Source organism: Epinephelus fuscoguttatus, linkage group LG3, assembly GCF_011397635.1.
Source record: "Epinephelus fuscoguttatus linkage group LG3, E.fuscoguttatus.final_Chr_v1".
NCBI lineage: Eukaryota > Metazoa > Chordata > Actinopteri > Perciformes > Serranidae > Epinephelus > Epinephelus fuscoguttatus.
Window position 1 is genome coordinate 16,366,579 of NC_064754.1, and position 18,754 is coordinate 16,385,332.

At 41.5% G+C, this 18,754-nt stretch overlaps 1 protein-coding gene across 3 annotated transcripts in view; it reads right to left on the minus strand.

Annotated features, from left to right (window-relative positions):
• LOC125886637 (VPS10 domain-containing receptor SorCS1) overlaps positions 1 to 8,942 on the minus strand; it is a 247,028-nt gene extending 238,086 nt beyond the window's left edge. Inside the window, exons 1-3 of one of the 3 annotated variants that reach the window (XM_049572987.1) lie at positions 8,929 to 8,942; positions 8,680 to 8,738; positions 1,877 to 2,031 (exon numbers count right to left, since the gene is read on the minus strand). In XM_049572987.1, coding sequence (XP_049428944.1) covers positions 1,877 to 2,024 — 148 coding nt within the window. In that variant the 5' untranslated portion in view covers positions 2,025 to 2,031; positions 8,680 to 8,738; positions 8,929 to 8,942. Of the gene's footprint in view, positions 1 to 1,116; positions 1,142 to 1,876; positions 2,032 to 6,107; positions 6,141 to 8,679; positions 8,739 to 8,928 lie in introns of those variants that run through there. The other 2 variants (XM_049572988.1, XM_049572989.1) reach the window with 2 other exon arrangements.
• Between the last annotated feature and the right edge of the window lie 9,812 nt (positions 8,943 to 18,754).

The following is an 18,754-nucleotide window of genomic DNA, read 5'->3' on the forward strand; positions in this document are numbered from 1 at the left end:
GGTTCGGCAGCTTGTTAAAACGTATGGATTCTTTATCATGTTGGTAGAGCTACACACCACAAACAGCTTTTGGGCATTTTTGTGTTGTTTCCTGGCAGACGTAAATGACAAAGAGGCACCTTCACTCAATACAAAGTCAATGGAGAGGGATGTATTGTTTTCCAGGACTTTATTGTGCTCTGTCTCTACACATCGCCACTGGTTGGGGAGATGGCGGATAAACTGAGCGGGCTGATATATCAGCTAATTTAGCTTAATGCAAATATATATCGATATTAATGTGTATGTATACTGATAAATTACAAATAAAAGTATGAAAATGCCACACTAGATTTGAAGTAATTTTGAAATTGTGTCTCCATGACATAGTTTGTCCACCAGAGAGCACTGACAAGTTAATTTTTTAGTTGTAAAAGGTCCCACAATGTGTGTAAAAAAAACAACACATCTAAGAGATCAACATTTTTTTTAATGTTATGAGTTTATGTTTAAGACATAACTCCATATCCATATATCGCTCTTTCAACTCCCAAATATTGGTACTCCTATCAGCCTCAAAACATGATCATGAAGCACCCAGTGATCAAAACAAACAGTGAGTCTGCTCAGATCTATTTGGGTACTGACACCCAGCCATGACACTCATAGCAAAACAATAGTAGGCAACTCAACCCGACCTGATCCAATGCAATAATCTACAGTCTCTTGCATCTAACTGTGCTGTTACAGCAACATAAAGCCACCTCAAATAATCCTGCTTGGCTAGATACCACTAAAGGTAGGAGAGAAAATGTGTTTTTATGTAATATGGGTGAAACGATCCTTTATATTATGCTCTAAAAGTGAAGTCTGATTACGCCCTCCCTTCTTTTTTTGGGAGCAATCCTCCCCAGCCATGTCCTATCAGAGACGTTAAAGATGATAAGTGTTGCCCCTCCTCATGGCACACAGCATTAAGCAGACATATTGTATTGGATTAATGGTGCTGCAATGGACAGGACCCACATGGCTCACAGACACTTATCAACCAGTTCTGTAGTGTGTGTGTGTGTGTGTGTGTGTGTCCTGCGGTAACCGTCTCACACCACATCATCTCCTGTCCCCGCCTGGACTCACCATCCATTCACAGGGAATCGATATCCTGCCAATAGCAGAAATGGATTTTTGAGGATGTTGCAGAAGGCAATATGCAGGCCTGAGTTGTCTGATTTGTATGTACCCCCTCGGACTATGAATCCACAACAAGGTTGTAAGCTCCAGAAATCAGAGGAAAACGTTCTTGTATACAAAACTGAGGGCAGAGAATATGACCCCTGGCTTCGACGAAATCTAACATAGTAAAGAGAGCATGATTGAAAGCCTTTTCAGAGGCAGGTGGTGCCTCACAATTGGTCTTTATTTCATAGAGACATATTTGCATGCTTGCAACACATGATTATCGACAATTTGCAGGTACTGTATGTAACTTTTTTACTTGTATTAATCATTTTTGATGCCAATGGTTGAACGGATTGTAAAGTAACTCAAAAACTGATACCATCCCCGACTTTCTCGGTTGCCTCCAATACTCTGTGGACTGATGTGTTAAGGACTCATGCCAAATTTTCTGGGAAAATCCAAAGGATGTGATGGACCTGAACCAAGAAATCAATTGCTAGCAGAAAGCTTGTTTGGCAAACTTCTCCCAACAGTGTGCTGTGTATTCAGCTCCACTTTGGTGCTACAGTTTGGAATGGTAGCTAACTTTACCTAAGAAATGGAGTCTGCTAATGTCCGCAAACGACCAGCACCCACCACAACACAGATTCCACACATACAGTGTTTCCGCAATGGCCTAAATTGTGTTACAGCAGCCTAGAGATGGACCTTCACTTACCACTGAGGTTTGCGCTGGCTGAATTCTCACTGACTGAAGGTCCATCTCCGTAGTTGCTGTCTGTGTTCCACCAGGGGAAGTAGTCTCTGGGTGGTAGGTGTGAAGCTGAAGGACAGTGGGGTGTGGTGGCTAATTCTTTTCTTCTCATTCATGGTCTGATAAGGAGTAAATTCATCAAAGTCAGTGCCCCATATCACTGATTCAGTGCCCGCCATCCCAGTCCTGAAAAATCCAAGAGGTAACACTAACATGAAACACACTGTGATATTGTGGTTTTAGCTGGCTAATGTTAGCTAATGTTGACTTGTTTTCTTTCTATATAGTCTGCCAGAAGTGACTCCTAAAACCTGGAAATGAGTTAGCATTTTACCAGTCATGGTTCCCTTGTCTGAAAGTCAATGGTTTTTTGAATGGTTAGATGGTTCACACAAGCTTAAGAGACTTTTAAATTTTGTTCTACAACATAAAATGGCTAGCGATTGGCGACTGCATTTAGGTGTAAAAAATTATGAAAATGGCGTTCATTTATCACAACCAGAGTGTGGATACCCTGACGGGTCGAGCTGGATTCAGATAACAAATCAGAAATTTTGCTCAAGTTCAGCCTGGGTTCGGCCCACTTGACATGCTGCTGTGTTGTGCTATTCAAGTGCTGGAATTTGTTATTTACATGACAATGCCTGAGTGCAACACAGGCTCCGCCCCAACTGGGTGTGTGTGTGCTGTGCTGCACTGTTGTGCGTGCAGTGTGTTTGACTGTGCATAACAGCAGCCTTTTGATTGTCATTTACACACTGACCACGTATGATCATGGTAAACAGACAATCTGTATCCATGATAACAATAACTATATCAGGTAATAAACTGCGCCGGGCTCGGGTCGGGTACGGACTTAAAAATCAGAAAGGTTGTCGGGCTGGGGCCGGGCTCAGTAATAACTCTTTCGGACTCGGGTCGGGTTCAGTCAGGAAATGCGTCCCAAGCCGCGCTCTAATCTCAACAAAACATGCAAGTATCATAATTGCTCGTTAGCCACAGAGCTTATTTTCTGCAGTAACCCAAAATCTAATGGAAACATCCCACAGGCTTTTGGACGAGGGAACCAGTGTGATGCTAACTTCTGCATTGGCCTGCAGAAAAACATCATTCCTGGAGCTCTCTATTAACGTCAAATTGTTAGACAGCAAACGTTACCAAAGCACTGTATTTAGTGGGTAACGTCAGCAGCTGGTTTGCAGATTACTTTGTCAGCTACAAAGCAACCGATCACAGATCCATGCAACATAGCTACATTACAACTGGCTGTTGGCCAACAAGCTAACCGTAACCTGAGCTAGGTTGGCAAGCTACCTGTAAAGCGACGCTGCATGGATCTGCCATTGTTTGCTTTGCAACCACAGCGGTTAAAGTAATTTGTAAACGGGAAGCTTATTTGTATCATGGAGCCGATGGTCCAACAAAAAAAATAAAAAATACCGAACATTGCAGACAGTAACATTTTTCTTATATATATATATATAATATGATTGTAATTTGTTTTACGATATTCTGTCAACATGAGACAGGTCAGTCACCTGTTGTGGCTGATGCAGGTGCTCACTCATGGTGTCCCTGATAAGGATTTTCTGAAAGCTACATACAGCCTTTAAGATTGTCTGGCTTCTCAGATAAACACTACATATAAAAATATATACCATCTAAACTTTTGGTCCCTGTACAACCTTTTTTTCCCCCCTTCAAAAACACTGCTTCATCTTATTTCAGGCATCCTATCGAACCATGACACTGACTCATAAAGTGTCTTTTCACAACTTTAACAACATTGTTCCCCCTCCCTTGCTCAGCTCCCAGGGTTACCCTCAGCCCATTAAAAGCTTTAGAGCATTAACACAAACAAGAGTTGGACTCAGCGGAACAAACAGCGATGTCCTTTTTACTGAGCCAAAACATTCCCATTTCTAACAAGAGAACCGGAGACAAAAAAAAGCCCAATAAATGTAGGAGCAAAGCCAGTGTTTGAAGGGCTCTAGGTGAACAAGTAGGAGTTGAAAAGAGGAAGGAAGTAAAACAAAAAAGAAGCCAAAGCAAGGAAGAAAGGGAGGGAGGGAGGGTTGTAAATGGCTCTTTTATATTCCTTGTGTTTGATTGAAATTTAAAGTTACTCCGGATAAATAAGTTTCCCAGTAACATAATACTTTATTGGTATTCACTCATAGCCGAGAGCAGACATGGGGTCAGGAGCAATCAGTTTGCCGTGGGCTCATGGAGAGGGGTTCAACATCTGAGTTCAGTATCTTTCAATTTCCAACTCTTTTTGGCATGTTTGTGTCTCAGCCTGCCATTAATTGCAAAACCGTCCACCCATAACAATTTGAGCTTGTGAGATACAGACTGCAGCCTAAAATCAAAGCCAATCCTTCACAAGGGGGAAAAAAACCTTCCTACGGAAAGAGACCAGTGGTTACTTAAGATTCCATTTCCAATTCATGAATTGAATTTCAAGCGGTGTCCGAAATTGGCTGAGCCTGACCGCAGCTCTGCTCTGTATTGTCATGGCATTTGAAAAGCAGTAATTGGATAATCCATTTTGAGATGCCGATGAAACCCCAAACTTATGGCAGTGAGCATCTTCGAAATGAATGTGGATGGTGAGTAATATTGTCATCCTGAACAAGATGTACAGTAACCTTGACAGTATCAATCTAGCTGTGCAGTGAGTGAATATACTGTGGGGGAAAAAAAAACAAAACAAAAAGCTCCTCCTCCTGCCTGGCCTTTCTACACAAAGATTTCAAGTTCACTTTTTCTCCCTACTTGTTAGCAAAGAGCGGCTCTTATTTATTCCCCTCACACTGGACTTTATCTTAGAGCAGTTTATGCCCCACTGCCCAGTTTGCAATGGCACTTCTGAGGCCAAGTCTCAATCCTTGTTGCACTCTCCTTAATTCAATTAATGCAAATATAAAAGCCACAAATTGATGTTTTCTTGCAGTATAGCTAATAGGCCCATGAAGTGACTGTTGTGGCTTGCTGAAATCGTAATTGTCAGTGAATAACAGAGGCAGAAGGAGGGATTTCTCTGTCTATTGAGGGAGGCATTTCACCACACAGGGACTTCATTCATACGCTTTAGGAAATGTGCATATTTTGCACACAAAGCCAGCTCTCACCAGCAGCATTCAGATTCTTCTGAGATGTGTTCTGCCTTCCCAGAAATTCTTTTCAACATCCTGCTGGGGTGAAATATCTCTTCCATAAAGTGCTGGTGATTGGACGCATAATCAGCTGTGCTTGTAATATTTAGAGCAGAAACTAAGTCCACCTGCTGTTTATTCGCTAGGTTTTTTTTATTCAGCTTTAGATAAGCCATTAGTTTCTATTCATCCATCTGGCTTTTCGAGTGGTGAGAGCACAATTCTGTCACCGCAGTTTCCTGCTAACATCTTGAGTTCTCATATCAACATCATCCATGAGAGGAAAGGGAGAAAAAAAAGGTTTTTGAAAAGCCAGGTAAAGAGGGAGAACAAGATCTGTCTTCATCCATTTGAAGGTCCAAATGAGTGACTGCTTTAAAAGCTTTCCTACTGGGGCTGAAATATTAATATTTGCTGCTCAGGAACATTACCAGTATCCTCGGAGTGAGGCAACGATAATTATTAATGAATCTCATTTTCAGGCTACTGTGCTGGATGTTCAAAGTGCCTGCGACCTTCAGAGGGAAAGCAAAGCACAGTGTCGCCTTCTATCAGGAGTCAGTAGACTAGAAATGAACAATCTGTTACAATTCTCTTATTGCAGTTGGAGCTCATCTTGCCGATTTGTTTGTCTCAGCAGTTGTGCTCTAGATGACTTATTCATGAACATGTGGAAAAACACGTCACTCCAGAAGATGTCACACTTTTATTTGAATAGACTGATCAGGCTCTTTTGAACTTCAGGCAAGGACATCATTCGAAACAGCCAGTGTCACTTCTCTGTCGCAGAGAGACATTGTTGGAGGAACAGGAGATCCTTGAAGAGAATAAACAACGTTGCACAAGCCATAAGCCTAAACAAATAGAATCAGAGCACATAGACTCTGGTTTTTGTATGAAAGATCCAGTGTGTAGGATTCTGGTGGACATATTGGCAGCAATGGAATATTAATAACTATGTTTTCATTAGTGCATAATCACCTGTGAATAGGAATTGTTGCATTTTCACCACCTTAAAATGAACTGTTTATACAAACCCGGTCTCACTCCCAAGTTGTCAAAATCTGGCGCTTGCGGTGTCAGAAACCAACGAAAAAGCCGTCCTTTAACATCGCCATGACACGTGGCCAGTTGTCATAACGGTGCCTGGTGGGACAAGGACGAAAGTTAACGAGTTGAAAGTCCAAGTAGGGCAAGCGGGATGTGTGGTGGATGGCTCCAACAAACACCGACTTTCACTGAGAGAGCGGTGTTTGCGTCCCGAGATTCTAAAGCCAAACCCTGTTCCTATTTCCTAAACCGAACCATGTTTTTTTGTTGTTGTTGTTGTTGTTGTTTTCTTAAAGATATTTTTTGGAGAGAGAGAGAGAGTAACATGCAGCCACAGGCTGGAGACGAACCCGGGCCACTGCGGCAACAGCCTTGTACAGGAAACTGCCCATTGGTCCGACCATATTAAACCCATTGTTCCGAAGTCCGTTCCGAAATCATGATGCCCTGTGGTTAAGGTCTGGTTAGGTTTAGGCACAAAAACCACTTGGTTAGGGTCAGGAAAAGATCACGGTGTGGGTTAATTTAATGGCTAAACCCAGCCATGTGCGTTAGTTGAACATCATTTCACAATGTTGTACCGACATAGTGCGTTTATTTTGAAAGAGATTTTGTGTAAACGGTAGATTTCCTGTGAAAATGGAAGTGTATCTTGAAAGAAGACAATGCATGTGACAGACAGAACTTGACACTGTGTCCCAGAATGTCAAAAACCAACGCACCCAGGGTCCCTTGCACGTCGTATGTGGACGTGGAAATTCCAAGACCAAGCAGTTCACCATGTTGTTCTTCAGTAGCCCAGAGTAGATGAACCAAACGTTTGTGTTTTTGCATTTTTTCGTCAGCCACAGTAGCTCTTCTACACACTTCACACATGGGTGAAGTTTCAGTCTGTTGCAATGTTACAACCTCACCACTAGATGCTGCTAAATCCTTCACACTAGACCTTTAAAATTAAGACTAGCATGCACTAAAATTCACAAAGATGCTCCTCTGCTTTGTAGTGAGACCAACTCTTGATGAGCAGCAGCCACTGCGGCTTAAAGTGACAATAACAGGATAATTGCCCACTGAATTTCCCATAATTCCCTATGATTCTGTAGAGCTAGTTGTTTTAAAAGCTGCTTGAATCATGTTTTATATTAACAACATAAAAAAGAGTATGTTAAACGTTGAAATGTGTATCTTATGGTTGCAAATCCATAGATCAATAGGCTACCACCCAACTCTGCAGTTCCCCCTCAGCATCACAGAGCATTTTAACATCTATCAGCTCTTTGTTTTGATTTTCCAGCCACAACTCACCCCCTCACCACTCTCATCAATCTCGGTTTTAGCCACAGGATGCAGCTGTTTTCAGAAAAAAAAGGGAAAAAAAAAGCTCTGATAAGCCCACTGCACACAGCATGGTCAGGACAAACAGCAGGAACACAAAGTTGGTGACTAGCTGGTGAAAATAGTGGCCAGATATTTTCCTCTCCCTGAGAAGCTGTTTGGGACGAAAACAGAGCTCAAAGTAGAATGTGTATTGGATGTATATGTGATCTGTGTGTGTCGTCTTCTGCTCTGATAAACCGCTCAGAGCTGGTGGTGGTAACATCCAAGTTTATTCACCTTGTGGAAAACCCTTCGTAATTTCACGTATTTCTGTGAGATCAGGTTGTTCGTAAGTGTTGGAGCCACAATGACATTATTTGTTTTAATTAATGTTTAAGTAATGGTGACTACATGTAAAACAGATTCAGTTTTGTTGTTTGTACATGGGTTGGCGCACTAGAGCAGGAAAACACAGGTAACATAGATAAGCTGCAGGTGTGTGACAGGGTACGCAAACAGTTTTTTGACCGTGAAGTGAGGCAGCATGAAGAGTTTGTAGCATGGAAACTAGAACTGATGAATGGAAACTTGGACACTTAACTGCTGAATGGACACTTATCTCTGATGTACTCTAAATGGGAACCTACATAAGATGAATTATGGACAAACAATTATTTACCTGTGAAGGTGAGCACAGAAAATAAGTGGGTCATTGCACTCAAAGAAACCGAATGAATTGAACACACGTCCAAATAGTTCTTCCCGTTCATCCTTCAGAGCCTTGAATGTAACGATTATTACTGAAAGACTCTAGAGTATGTCTGGGATAAATAGGAAAGGACATGAATGTTAAGTGACCTTGTGTGCACAACCCGCTCATGCTTTATCTCAAGGAAATCTTCCGTAGCTCTTTGAATGACTGTGTTTACATTTTTAAGAAACAAATTATATTATACAATAATAACGTGATGCAGTGATTGTATAATGGATTTTATATTTGTGCAAATAAAATGGCTAATGCTGGGTACAAAACAAATACAAATGAAACCAAAGAGGTTTCTCATACTAAACTGTTACTAAACCCATTTTTTTTTTCTTTTTTTGTATTTCATCTTTACAATAACATTCACATTTAAATACTGCATTTAAAAACACCAGAGGGAAACCACCAAACCGTAAAAACACACCATACCCCCTTGTTAAACATATTACAACACTTAAAGGAGCAACAGTAAAACGTACCTGGGATAAACAGCAAGGGACAATGGCGGCCTCGTGTGGATAACCCGCTCGTGCTCTATCTGGAAAGACAGCATCATGCTAATGTTAGCTAACAGCACACAGAGGCAAAAATAATAAAAACAAATACTTAATTTAATAAAAACATGGCGAACTTCATGACAAACAATTAGTATACAAGTCAGCTCAACTTCTATGTGCTTCCTGAGTAACTTAACTTTATATTGTCAACAAACATCGACCAGGAAGTACCTCTTGGAAATTCTCCGTAGCTCTGAAAATTACCCACAATCCTCCGCTATTTACTACTTCACGGTGATACTGAGTTTTGACAGCAGGGGGCACTGTCGCTCCCTCAAACTGAATAGAAAAGCCTCTTAATAGCATAGATATATCTTAGACACACAAAATGAATAGAAAAGGGGCACACATAATGGCACTATTATCAAATTTAGCTGGATTTAACTTAAACCTTACTAACACTTTCCCTGCCAGAGTGTTATTTTTCAGTTGCCAGCCACCACCAGCATTTTTGACCATATTCACTAATCTTTCAAGACCCAACAGAATAATTTGTTCCATGAATATGTTAACAGTATATGCATGAAACAAAAAAAAAAATCCATCTTATACATCTTATACCAATTATTTTGTATCAATACTTGAATTTGTGCATTTTCATTTAAAAAACAAAACAAAAACACATTTGCCAAAAACCTGTTTTTTTAATTTTGTATGCCTAGGAGGAAAGGATAACGGTGGTGGAGACCGGACAGCCTGCGTTGGAAGGAAAATTAACCTAAATGGACTCTTGCTTTTGGTGTTTCCTCGACCAGGTGGGTGGCGGACCATGACAGGACTGAGCTCACTAATAAGTAGGACTGGATTGTTTCTTTTCTTGATTCCACCCTTTCCTTCCTAAAGCGGACTTTTTTTTACAAAAAAAAAATTCTCCTGTATTTTCATTTGGGGAGGGGAGTAATATATAAATAAAGCATGTTTGTGCTTCTCTAAGTTACCTTTAGTGCGTTTTTTCTGCTGCTGTCAGTAGGGAGCTGAAAGCAGGCCTCTTTTGTCTACCCCCTCTAACCAAGTTTAAGTAATTACTGTAGCTTTTGAATTTATCTGATAACTAAACTTGAAAGGTACGCTGATTGTTATATCTTATGTGGCAGAATAAATGTTGTCAATTTTGGTTGGAGCACATCTGTTGGAGTACATACTGCAGTTGGCAGATAACTGATTCATTTGTTCCTGAGCTTGAAATTGCACACCGCCCACTAGCATGCACCTCCATGTAAATAAGTATATTTGTAATTGACCTCACATCTGAGCAGAGCCACCAGCCTAAGAGGATAATTATGAGAGGATCTGTGCTAATGATGTCTTTAAGTTTCAGTGCCCTTCGCCACCCAGTCAACTTTGACCCGAGGAATAGTTTGCATTGGTATGATTGTGAAAAGTTCAATTAAGCTGTAATTTGAGGCAGAGACCGCAGTATAATTGCAAGTCAGTGGGTGGCCTTTTAGTTCAGTTTGAGCATGCCTAATAAGCAGTCTGTCTCACTTCTCACCAGCTATTAGCATCTGTTCCCTGATGTGAGATGTCGCTGAATAATGACAAGAATAGGCAACAGAATCTTACTGTGTTTATGATTTGTGCCTGGTGTCTTCAGAGTTCAGAGAAAAAGTAATAGAGAAGCATTGTTTGTCTGCATTGGTTAACAATGCCTTAAAACAGGCAGTCGGATTTGAAAACACCTTTTTAAAACACACAGAAAGCACATCGGCCGATGTGTTTGAAAGGCGAAGACTGGATGTTTATTGAGATCACTCCGCATGGCTGCTTCTGGCTAAACAGCTCAAATACAACTCCCTGGTTCTTGTTAAACATCAGAGAAATGTACTTAGAAAAACCTCAACATCTTCCATCTTTGCTGTGTCTGATATATTTGCTGAATTACTGGGAGTATGCTGGACTGGATATTAGGACACATCTGTTCTATCAAGGGGGATGTGCTCCTGGGGATTTCTATACCAATGCTTTTCTTTATGAACCCGGAGAGCAGTAAAAAAACACAACAAAAAAATAGAGGAAAATAAGATTCAATGAATACACTACATTAATGGTGGGAAAGTGCCCAGTCCCCCGTGTTGTCTTATGCAGTAGAATTGATTGTTTTCAATCACCAAAATGGCACAAGCCATTACTGCCCTGAAACCACGCAAAAACAAATCACTGCAGAACTGGTGACAATTACCCTTGCACCTTGGATTCCTTCACCTTCGTCAAATAAATAACATGCTTGTTTCTGAAAGGGGTTCACAGTAAACTATGCCCAGGATGGCCGTGCATATAACACACTGAGTAATTGAGTCCACCATGCATATTTATGACTAAATAGACACCCTGTCGGCCCTGGGATTTATTGGGGAGAGTTGTGGTTTTGGCGGAGGCTCTGCTCTGTGACGTATCGCTTTATAAAAGGGCTTTAGTGAGCAAAACAGTCAATCTGTCAGTCCTGTTAGAATGGGATATATGAGCACACTGGCAGCATGGTCAACATATCATGTTTCTATAGGCAAGGGCTCTGAAAAGTCCATGGAAAGGCAATGATCATAGCCAAATGGCACAGTAGGAACGGAGCAGAGCCGAGTGTGTCAATGAGGGAGCAGCCATTCATAAAATACACCAAAATACAATTTATGGCATTGCACTAGCATGGCCAGACTAAGCACTAAGATCAAGGGTCTAACAGGGCTGTTACACAGATTGAAGGTCACTATTTCGCTGTAGTGTTCCGCATAGGATGGGAACTAATGCGATTATATTGATACCAATGCAAATGTCAATTCTGCTTATTGGTCCAGGTTGGGAGAGAGTTACTGCCTCAAGCCAGGGAGTTTGAGTATCTCACGGTCTTGTACATGAGTGAGGGTAGACTGGAGCGTGAGATGGATCGGCGGTTTGGCACAGTCTCTTAAGTACTGGCACTGTACAGTACTGGCACTGTGCTGGACTGTCGTGGTGAAGAGGATGCTGAGCCGGAAAGTGAAGCTCTCAATTTACAAAACACCCCAGCACTCACCTATAGTCATGAGCTCTGGGTAGTGACCGAAAGAATGAGATTGCGGATACAAGCAGCCGAAATGAGTTTCCTCCGTGGGGTGGCTGGGTTCAGGCTTAAGAGGTCGGACATCCAGACGAAGCTCGGAGTACAGCCTCTGCTCCTTCACGGAATCAGTTGAGGTGGTTCAGGCATCTGATCAGGATGCCTCCTGGGCGCCTCCTGTTAGAGGTGTTGCAGGCACGTCCCAATGGTAGGAGTCTCTGGGGTAGACCCAGAACATGCTGGAGGGATTACATATCTCAACTGGCCTGGGAACACCTCGGGGTCCCCCAGGAGGAGCTGGAAAGTGTTGCTTGGGAGATGGACGTCTGGGGTGCTTTGCTTGGCCTGATGCCCCTGCGACCTAGTCCTGGATAAAGGGATGAAAATGGATGGATGGATGGATGAATTGATTGTCTGTCCAGTTCTTTGTCAATTTCCTTGTCAATCCCTGATCAAATTCCTGTGTGGAGAATCGCAGGCTTCCACAGGTTTTCAGCATCAGCGCAACTGCTTTATTTTCTCTGATTCCGAACACAGTGTAGATGAAATGAGAGAACAATTGTACACCATTCCTTTTCATTTAGGTTTCCTAAGTCAAAGAAAAAAAATCTGCTAAGCCTGCCCGCTTGATGCTAATGTTATTATAACAGGATTCTACCCTCAGTAACGGATGTGCTGCTTGGTTCAGAAGCTGTTGCACTCATGTGTGGAGTATCAAATACATGGCATCTCTGGGATTTAAGCAAATATTGCACAGAAATATGTTGAGTGTCTCACCATATTGCTGATGTTACCACCTTTATTTGAAATGATAATTTAAGAAGCACTGTTGTTGTCTGTCTTTCGTCCATGACTCTTTCTTGAGGCAAGTTTCCAGCAACATAGATGCATGAGCTTGACAACATTGTTTTGCAATGCCCAGCTGCCAGAAAAAAACTCCAGGCTGGTGGAGTCGGTATACCACACAACCAAAACATTGAACTAAAATAACTAAAGAGTTAGGTGAGGATTCTCTGTTGGCCACTCTACGAAACACTTTTCATATTATATACAATATATTTACTGTGATAAACTGATCATATAAAAGAGTAGTGCAGCTTTAAATGTATATTTCAATAAGTTCCACTTCTTGTGATCTCATTAGTTGAGTGTGGATGAGCCCACGTTTTGTCAAAAATAGCTTCCAAGACAAACACACACCCAAACATCCAGTAATACATAAAATTTGAAGGCCATGTTCTGACATTTCTCGCGCAACCTTTTTTTTTTCTATTGATTAATCTTTGCTCATAAAACAGAGGTGCATTCCTTGAATCATTACACCGTACACAATATTTGTTTTTGTTTTTTTGCTACTGTACGATGATGAATGTGCGTGTGCTAGAGGGCAAATGGGGAAGAAAGATTAAACACAACAGTTATACTGAAACTTGAGGGAAAATACTGACTAATGAAATTTATGGATATAGAAAAACAACAGCAAACTGCTCTTAGACTTTATTTGCATTCTCATAAAGAGAAGATGGCTGGCAGACCTCTTATATTGATGTTTTGCAGATAATGATGTGTGGATGTTATACATTAAATATAAGTAACTCATCCTGAATTACACATATTACTCTTTATATCAGGTTTATAGTGCTAGTATCACTGACAAATGATAACAAGATGAACACTGTACAAAACATACCACACACTTCATATTTGATAAGTAATGGTCCAATCATATCTATACTTTAAATGAGACATACATCACAAAAGAGCCTTTGTTTAAATAGAATAAGCACACACAATATTTCATATATCCCGTGGCCATAAAAGCCAAATTAATCACAGTGTGCAGATGTGATGTGTCACTGAACTGAGAGGGGAAATCCACCATGTGAGCAGGTCTGCTCTGGTGTTGAATAGATAAAGAGGCTTCTTTGGGTTCATTACAGCAAAGTAATTAAAGGGGATACTGTTGCTATCATGCTATTAAACAGCCTGGATGTGACACCAGGGCAGTCAAGAGCACATGACGGCAGTGATGCGACCACCCAGTGTTTAACAAACATGCTGCACAGAGATGCAGGGGACTGTCTATACCCCGGAGGCATCGTTAATGTGATGCCATTTACAACTCCTGGCTCAGTGACTGGATCAGAGCGGGAAGTGCGGTGTCTGCTAAGTTTTCTCCCTACACCTCTCAATGACACAGCAGTGTGAAACTCACAACATCGCGAGAAACATTAAAAGGTCATGGTCTAATTAGATGACGCAGAGTTATTATTAACCACTTGTTATGCTGATTAGACTGCCGCAGATATAATGACATGCTGTTTTAGAAAGTTACCCCTGTAGGTTTAATAGTTGTGAGGAGTCTTTAAACACACTAAACAACTCTGGGAGAGGCTTTGCTGACTGTGTACTCTTTTTTTTGTAAGCAACGCTGTGCTTCACATTCAATTCTGCATAGTTACACACTTTTACACCTGCCTGCCAAGTGCCAAGCATCTCTGACTGCTGGCCACAGAGCGGTTTCACTAGAGCAATAAGTCTGCTGAGAGACACCCAGATTTAATTCATTTTGCAGCTGGTCTTTTAACCCATTTCTCCCTGTGAAAATGCGACTATGAATAATATCCATACAATATCAGCTCTGGATATTATTCAGTTCAGATAAACACAAGAAGTTTGTGCTCTAGAGAAAGGATCAGCACTCAGTGAATAACCTCCTAAGCCCTATGATAAGCTATTATGGCAAGGCTTAACTATACAGACCAGTGAGCAGTGATAACTAACATGTCTTTGGGGTCATCGGGTGGGAACTTCCTTTCACCAGTGTTTCGTCTAGTTGGTCCCACGACACCTCCAGGAGGCTAGACAGTGATCTCTGGCGTTCCAGAGACACTCCCCTAATGCCAGGTCTCACTGCTCCCCACACCAACCCAACAACCTCCTTTACCCTACTTACGCATGGCTTTCTCAGCCCAAACAGCCGCCACCTTCTGCCACCTTCAACAAACCCAGGCTCTGTACATGCAAGCTTCAGGTAGAGACTGTGCTGATACTACCTTTCCTAGCGTTCACCATACTGTATTTCACATGCTATGTAGCATAACTACAAGATAAGTTAAAGTTAAAGGAGATAGATAAACTTACAGGATCAGCAAACACATTCACCTTGCAGCATGGTCTCAAACAAAACGGATTCAAATAGGCCACTCCCACACTTAAATAACCTTCCTCTTCCTGGATTTCCTCCTGAGAGGACTGATTGGTGGATTTCTCCACCTGATCTCAAGGAGTTATGTACCCTGCTTAGTAGTTCCCCCTGCTGGCCCCCAACTGACATTATTTCCTCTCTTATAGATAAACTGGCTGGCTCTGGCTGCTCCATCTGACATTTCCTTCACTGTCTTCCTCAAACTCTGTCCCCGCACTCCAAGTTCCCCCAGGAGCGAGACAGCTGATCTTGCTATGAATCCCCTGAACCCCACTTCCATTGGACAAATGCTAGTTTTCCATCCTCGCCGCTCAGCTTCTGCACCTAAGTCTGCATACCTAAGCTTTTTTCTTTCATGGGCTTCTTCCACTGAGTCATCCCAAGGAACTGTCAGCTCATTGAAATAAACTATCCGTTGACTCACTGACCACAACACTATGTCAGGCCTCTGCTTGGTACAAACTATTTCCTGGGCAACATCAAGCTTTCCCCCTAAATCTACTTGCATTTCCCAATCACAAGCACAAGCTAGAGTGGAGTGTGATGTCATGTATCAACAGCAACTGCAAGGATTCTACTTGTATATTTCTGAGTACTCAATTCATGAAATATTTCATTGCTTGAACTGTTACGTAGGCAAGGCCAAGCACATTTCACAAAGAGAGGCAGTTTCATGATTGACATGTATTTTCACTTAAGAAGGAAACAAAAACAAAATAATCAAAGGCAAATTCACAAATGATGCAATGTAAGCATTAAGTGCTTCAGATTAAAATGAACAGAATCTATTTAGAATTTATCTTTGCAAATAACACCATTTGCAGCCATTGAAACATCACCTCACTCTATACAGACCAGTTGCCTGATTAAAGTGTTGACATTGTACCTTTCTGCAAACTACGAATATGTTACATTTGTACATTTCATATGTTTCATATCAAGGTTCTAAACTGACATAGTACACGAGCTGACTTTATCATTGGGGATTGGATGGGGTGGAGGAGATGGACAAAACACCAGTCAAGCTGCAGACAACTGCAGACCAGTGTTCAAGGTCAGCGTGGGTTTCCTCCAGGTGCTCCAGCTTCCTTCCACAATTTAGAGACAAGCTGGTTAGTTTAATTGGTGACTCTAAATTGACCATAGGTGTGAATGGAAATTGTTGTCTGTCTCTGTAGCCCTTTTTAAACAGGAATTGTGCAAATCTGCAGTAAAGCCCAATCAGTCTTCTTTCAGCATTGGCACTATAAAAACAAAATCAGGGAGTGCAGCAAAATGCCACCTACCTACTTTTGTTTATACAGAATGCGCCTTTTTTGGGGCAATGGAGGGCATGAGCAAGTAACAAAACGTGTAGCTCAGCATGTGACGTAAACAGTGATGTGGGAGGGAAGCCGTGGCTGGTCAGTCCTTCACCATCCCCATCATCTGACGGTTAATGGCCTCTTCATTTACGAGGGCAAGGAGGGTGCGCAATTCCTTGTCTTCCCAGTTGCTCATCTTTACAGTGTCTGTCAGGTTTGCGTTTCCGTCTTGCTACTAGCTGCTCGCTAATTCCTGCTATCAGCTGTTTCCTGTTGGTCCACCTCCAGTGGGTCGCACGTGCGGCGTCATCAACAGCTCCTCCCACAAGTCTTCAACAGCCCCTCCCGTTGCGGAAGGCCGCCTCACCTCGCTCTGTGTGTCTAAACTGTCGCAGCTTGCCAGCAAAACGGCCCAACATTCGTGGAAAATCTGGCAGTGTCAAAGGGGCTTATGTGTCAGCTCTGCAATATTCTGGCAACCTGTCCAGGGTGTACCCTGCCTGTCGCCCAATGTCAGCTGAGATAGGCTCCAGCCCCCCCACGACCCCCAACAGGATAAGCAATTACAGAAAATGAATGGATGAAACAACAACACTTGTTGTATTTTATTGTCATCTCTGTTTTCCAGCGGCTTTTAAGTCACCAAACATGGGTGTTTTTTAGCGACCTTTCGCTATTTTTCCAACAGGGATAGTGCCAAAAAATGCAGCTGTGTTTTTAGTGAGTAATAACTGAGTTTCCTGTCAAGATAGTGCATGAAAAGTGATTGCTTCCTACTGAAATATAGAAGACTTCTTCAGCCATGATTGTGAAACCAAAACTGTTTTCTGAGCCCAAACATGATGTTTATCTAACCATGACTAAGTGGTCTTTGTGCCTAAACTTGACCACACGTTAACAACTTTAAACATATCTGCCAAATAATAACATACAAACAAACACTATAATAATGTTGGTATTTTTCGTTTAGGTGGCCATTAAGCAACACAGTTTTCCATGAGTGCTCGACCATCATGGTTGCCAGGTCCACAGGCAATTCAAATGTCTTTAGACGTGTGTAGCTACAAAGTAGGAAAGATGACATTAAAAGAGAACAGGCAGCGACATCGGGAAGGGGGTGAACTCGACACTCGAGGAGTCAGGTCCCAAAACGGGAGGTATGTTAGCAAATAACTTTTGATAGGAAGGTGGGATAGACTTGAAACTAAGCTCTAACCCCCCATTTTTGCCCCTTCCGCATTAATGGAGCCCACCCCCAACCTTCTAGGACATCGAAAAGTGGGTGAACTCAACACTTGAGGAGTCAGGTCCACAAATGGGAAGATATGTTTGAGAATAACTTTTGATGAGAAGGTGGTATAGACTTGAAACTACGCTCTAACCTCTCTCAGGCAGCAAATCATCATGAGTGAGGGTTTTTTTTTTTTTTTTGCAGTTTTGCTTTAAATAAGTTTAACAAACAATTATCAGAATTGTTGGTGATTAAATTCAGTCAAAGAGTCGATTAACTGCTTAAGCTCTTAAGTATTGGTGGAAATAGCAGATAGGGAAGAGGCCAAATTATGACTTAACTATGCATGCTGGTTAATTCAAAAGGGGAGCTGTAGTATTTTGTATGCTCACAAATTAATCATTGCTTAATTTTGTTTGAACCACAGAGACTTTAATTCTGAATATCAAATGGTGTAGTACATGCTCATCTAATGACATGGATAACAAAACCCACAGGAACATGACGGGTGAAAGAAATACTCAAATTTATGATGCAGTGAGTTACAGAAACTAGCCTGGAGATACTAGACAGCACTGGAGCTGAAGTCCTTACATCACCTCCACACGTACCAATGCTTCAGCAGCTTCTGTGACTCTGTACAGTCTCAGTCTCTCATTTAACTTTTCATTCATTCTGTCCCTGTGCTTCAACATTCATAGATAAATGAACACCTATTTGTTTTAATTAATTTGTTAGCACAATAAAAAACAGCTCAGATGAAATTTTTCACAACAGTTGTTCCCTCATCAATGACTATTTACTGTATATCCCCCAATACACTCATCTAATGCCACCTTTTAAACACTCTAGCTCATGCTGCACATGCATTGGGCTTGTGGGAAATGCTGTTGGTTAAAAGCCAACATAAACAGAAATTAAATCAAAATATTTTCCCAAAGTTAGACCCGTGCTTTTTCGTCTGTGCTCTTCTTACTGGTTTGGTGATGTTATATAATTCTGCACACTAATCAGATTTGAGCAACACTTAAAAACTAAATGAAAACAGGGTGTTACCAAAACACTGTCTTTAAGAAACCAACATTACATTTGTAAAATAATATAGAATTATTGTCAAGTTAAATGAAGTGAATTACATCACATACCAGTGAGCAACTTAATGTTCTAGGGCTAGATTTGTAATCAAAGGTATTAGTGCACATATTAGTGTGGTTTTGAATAAG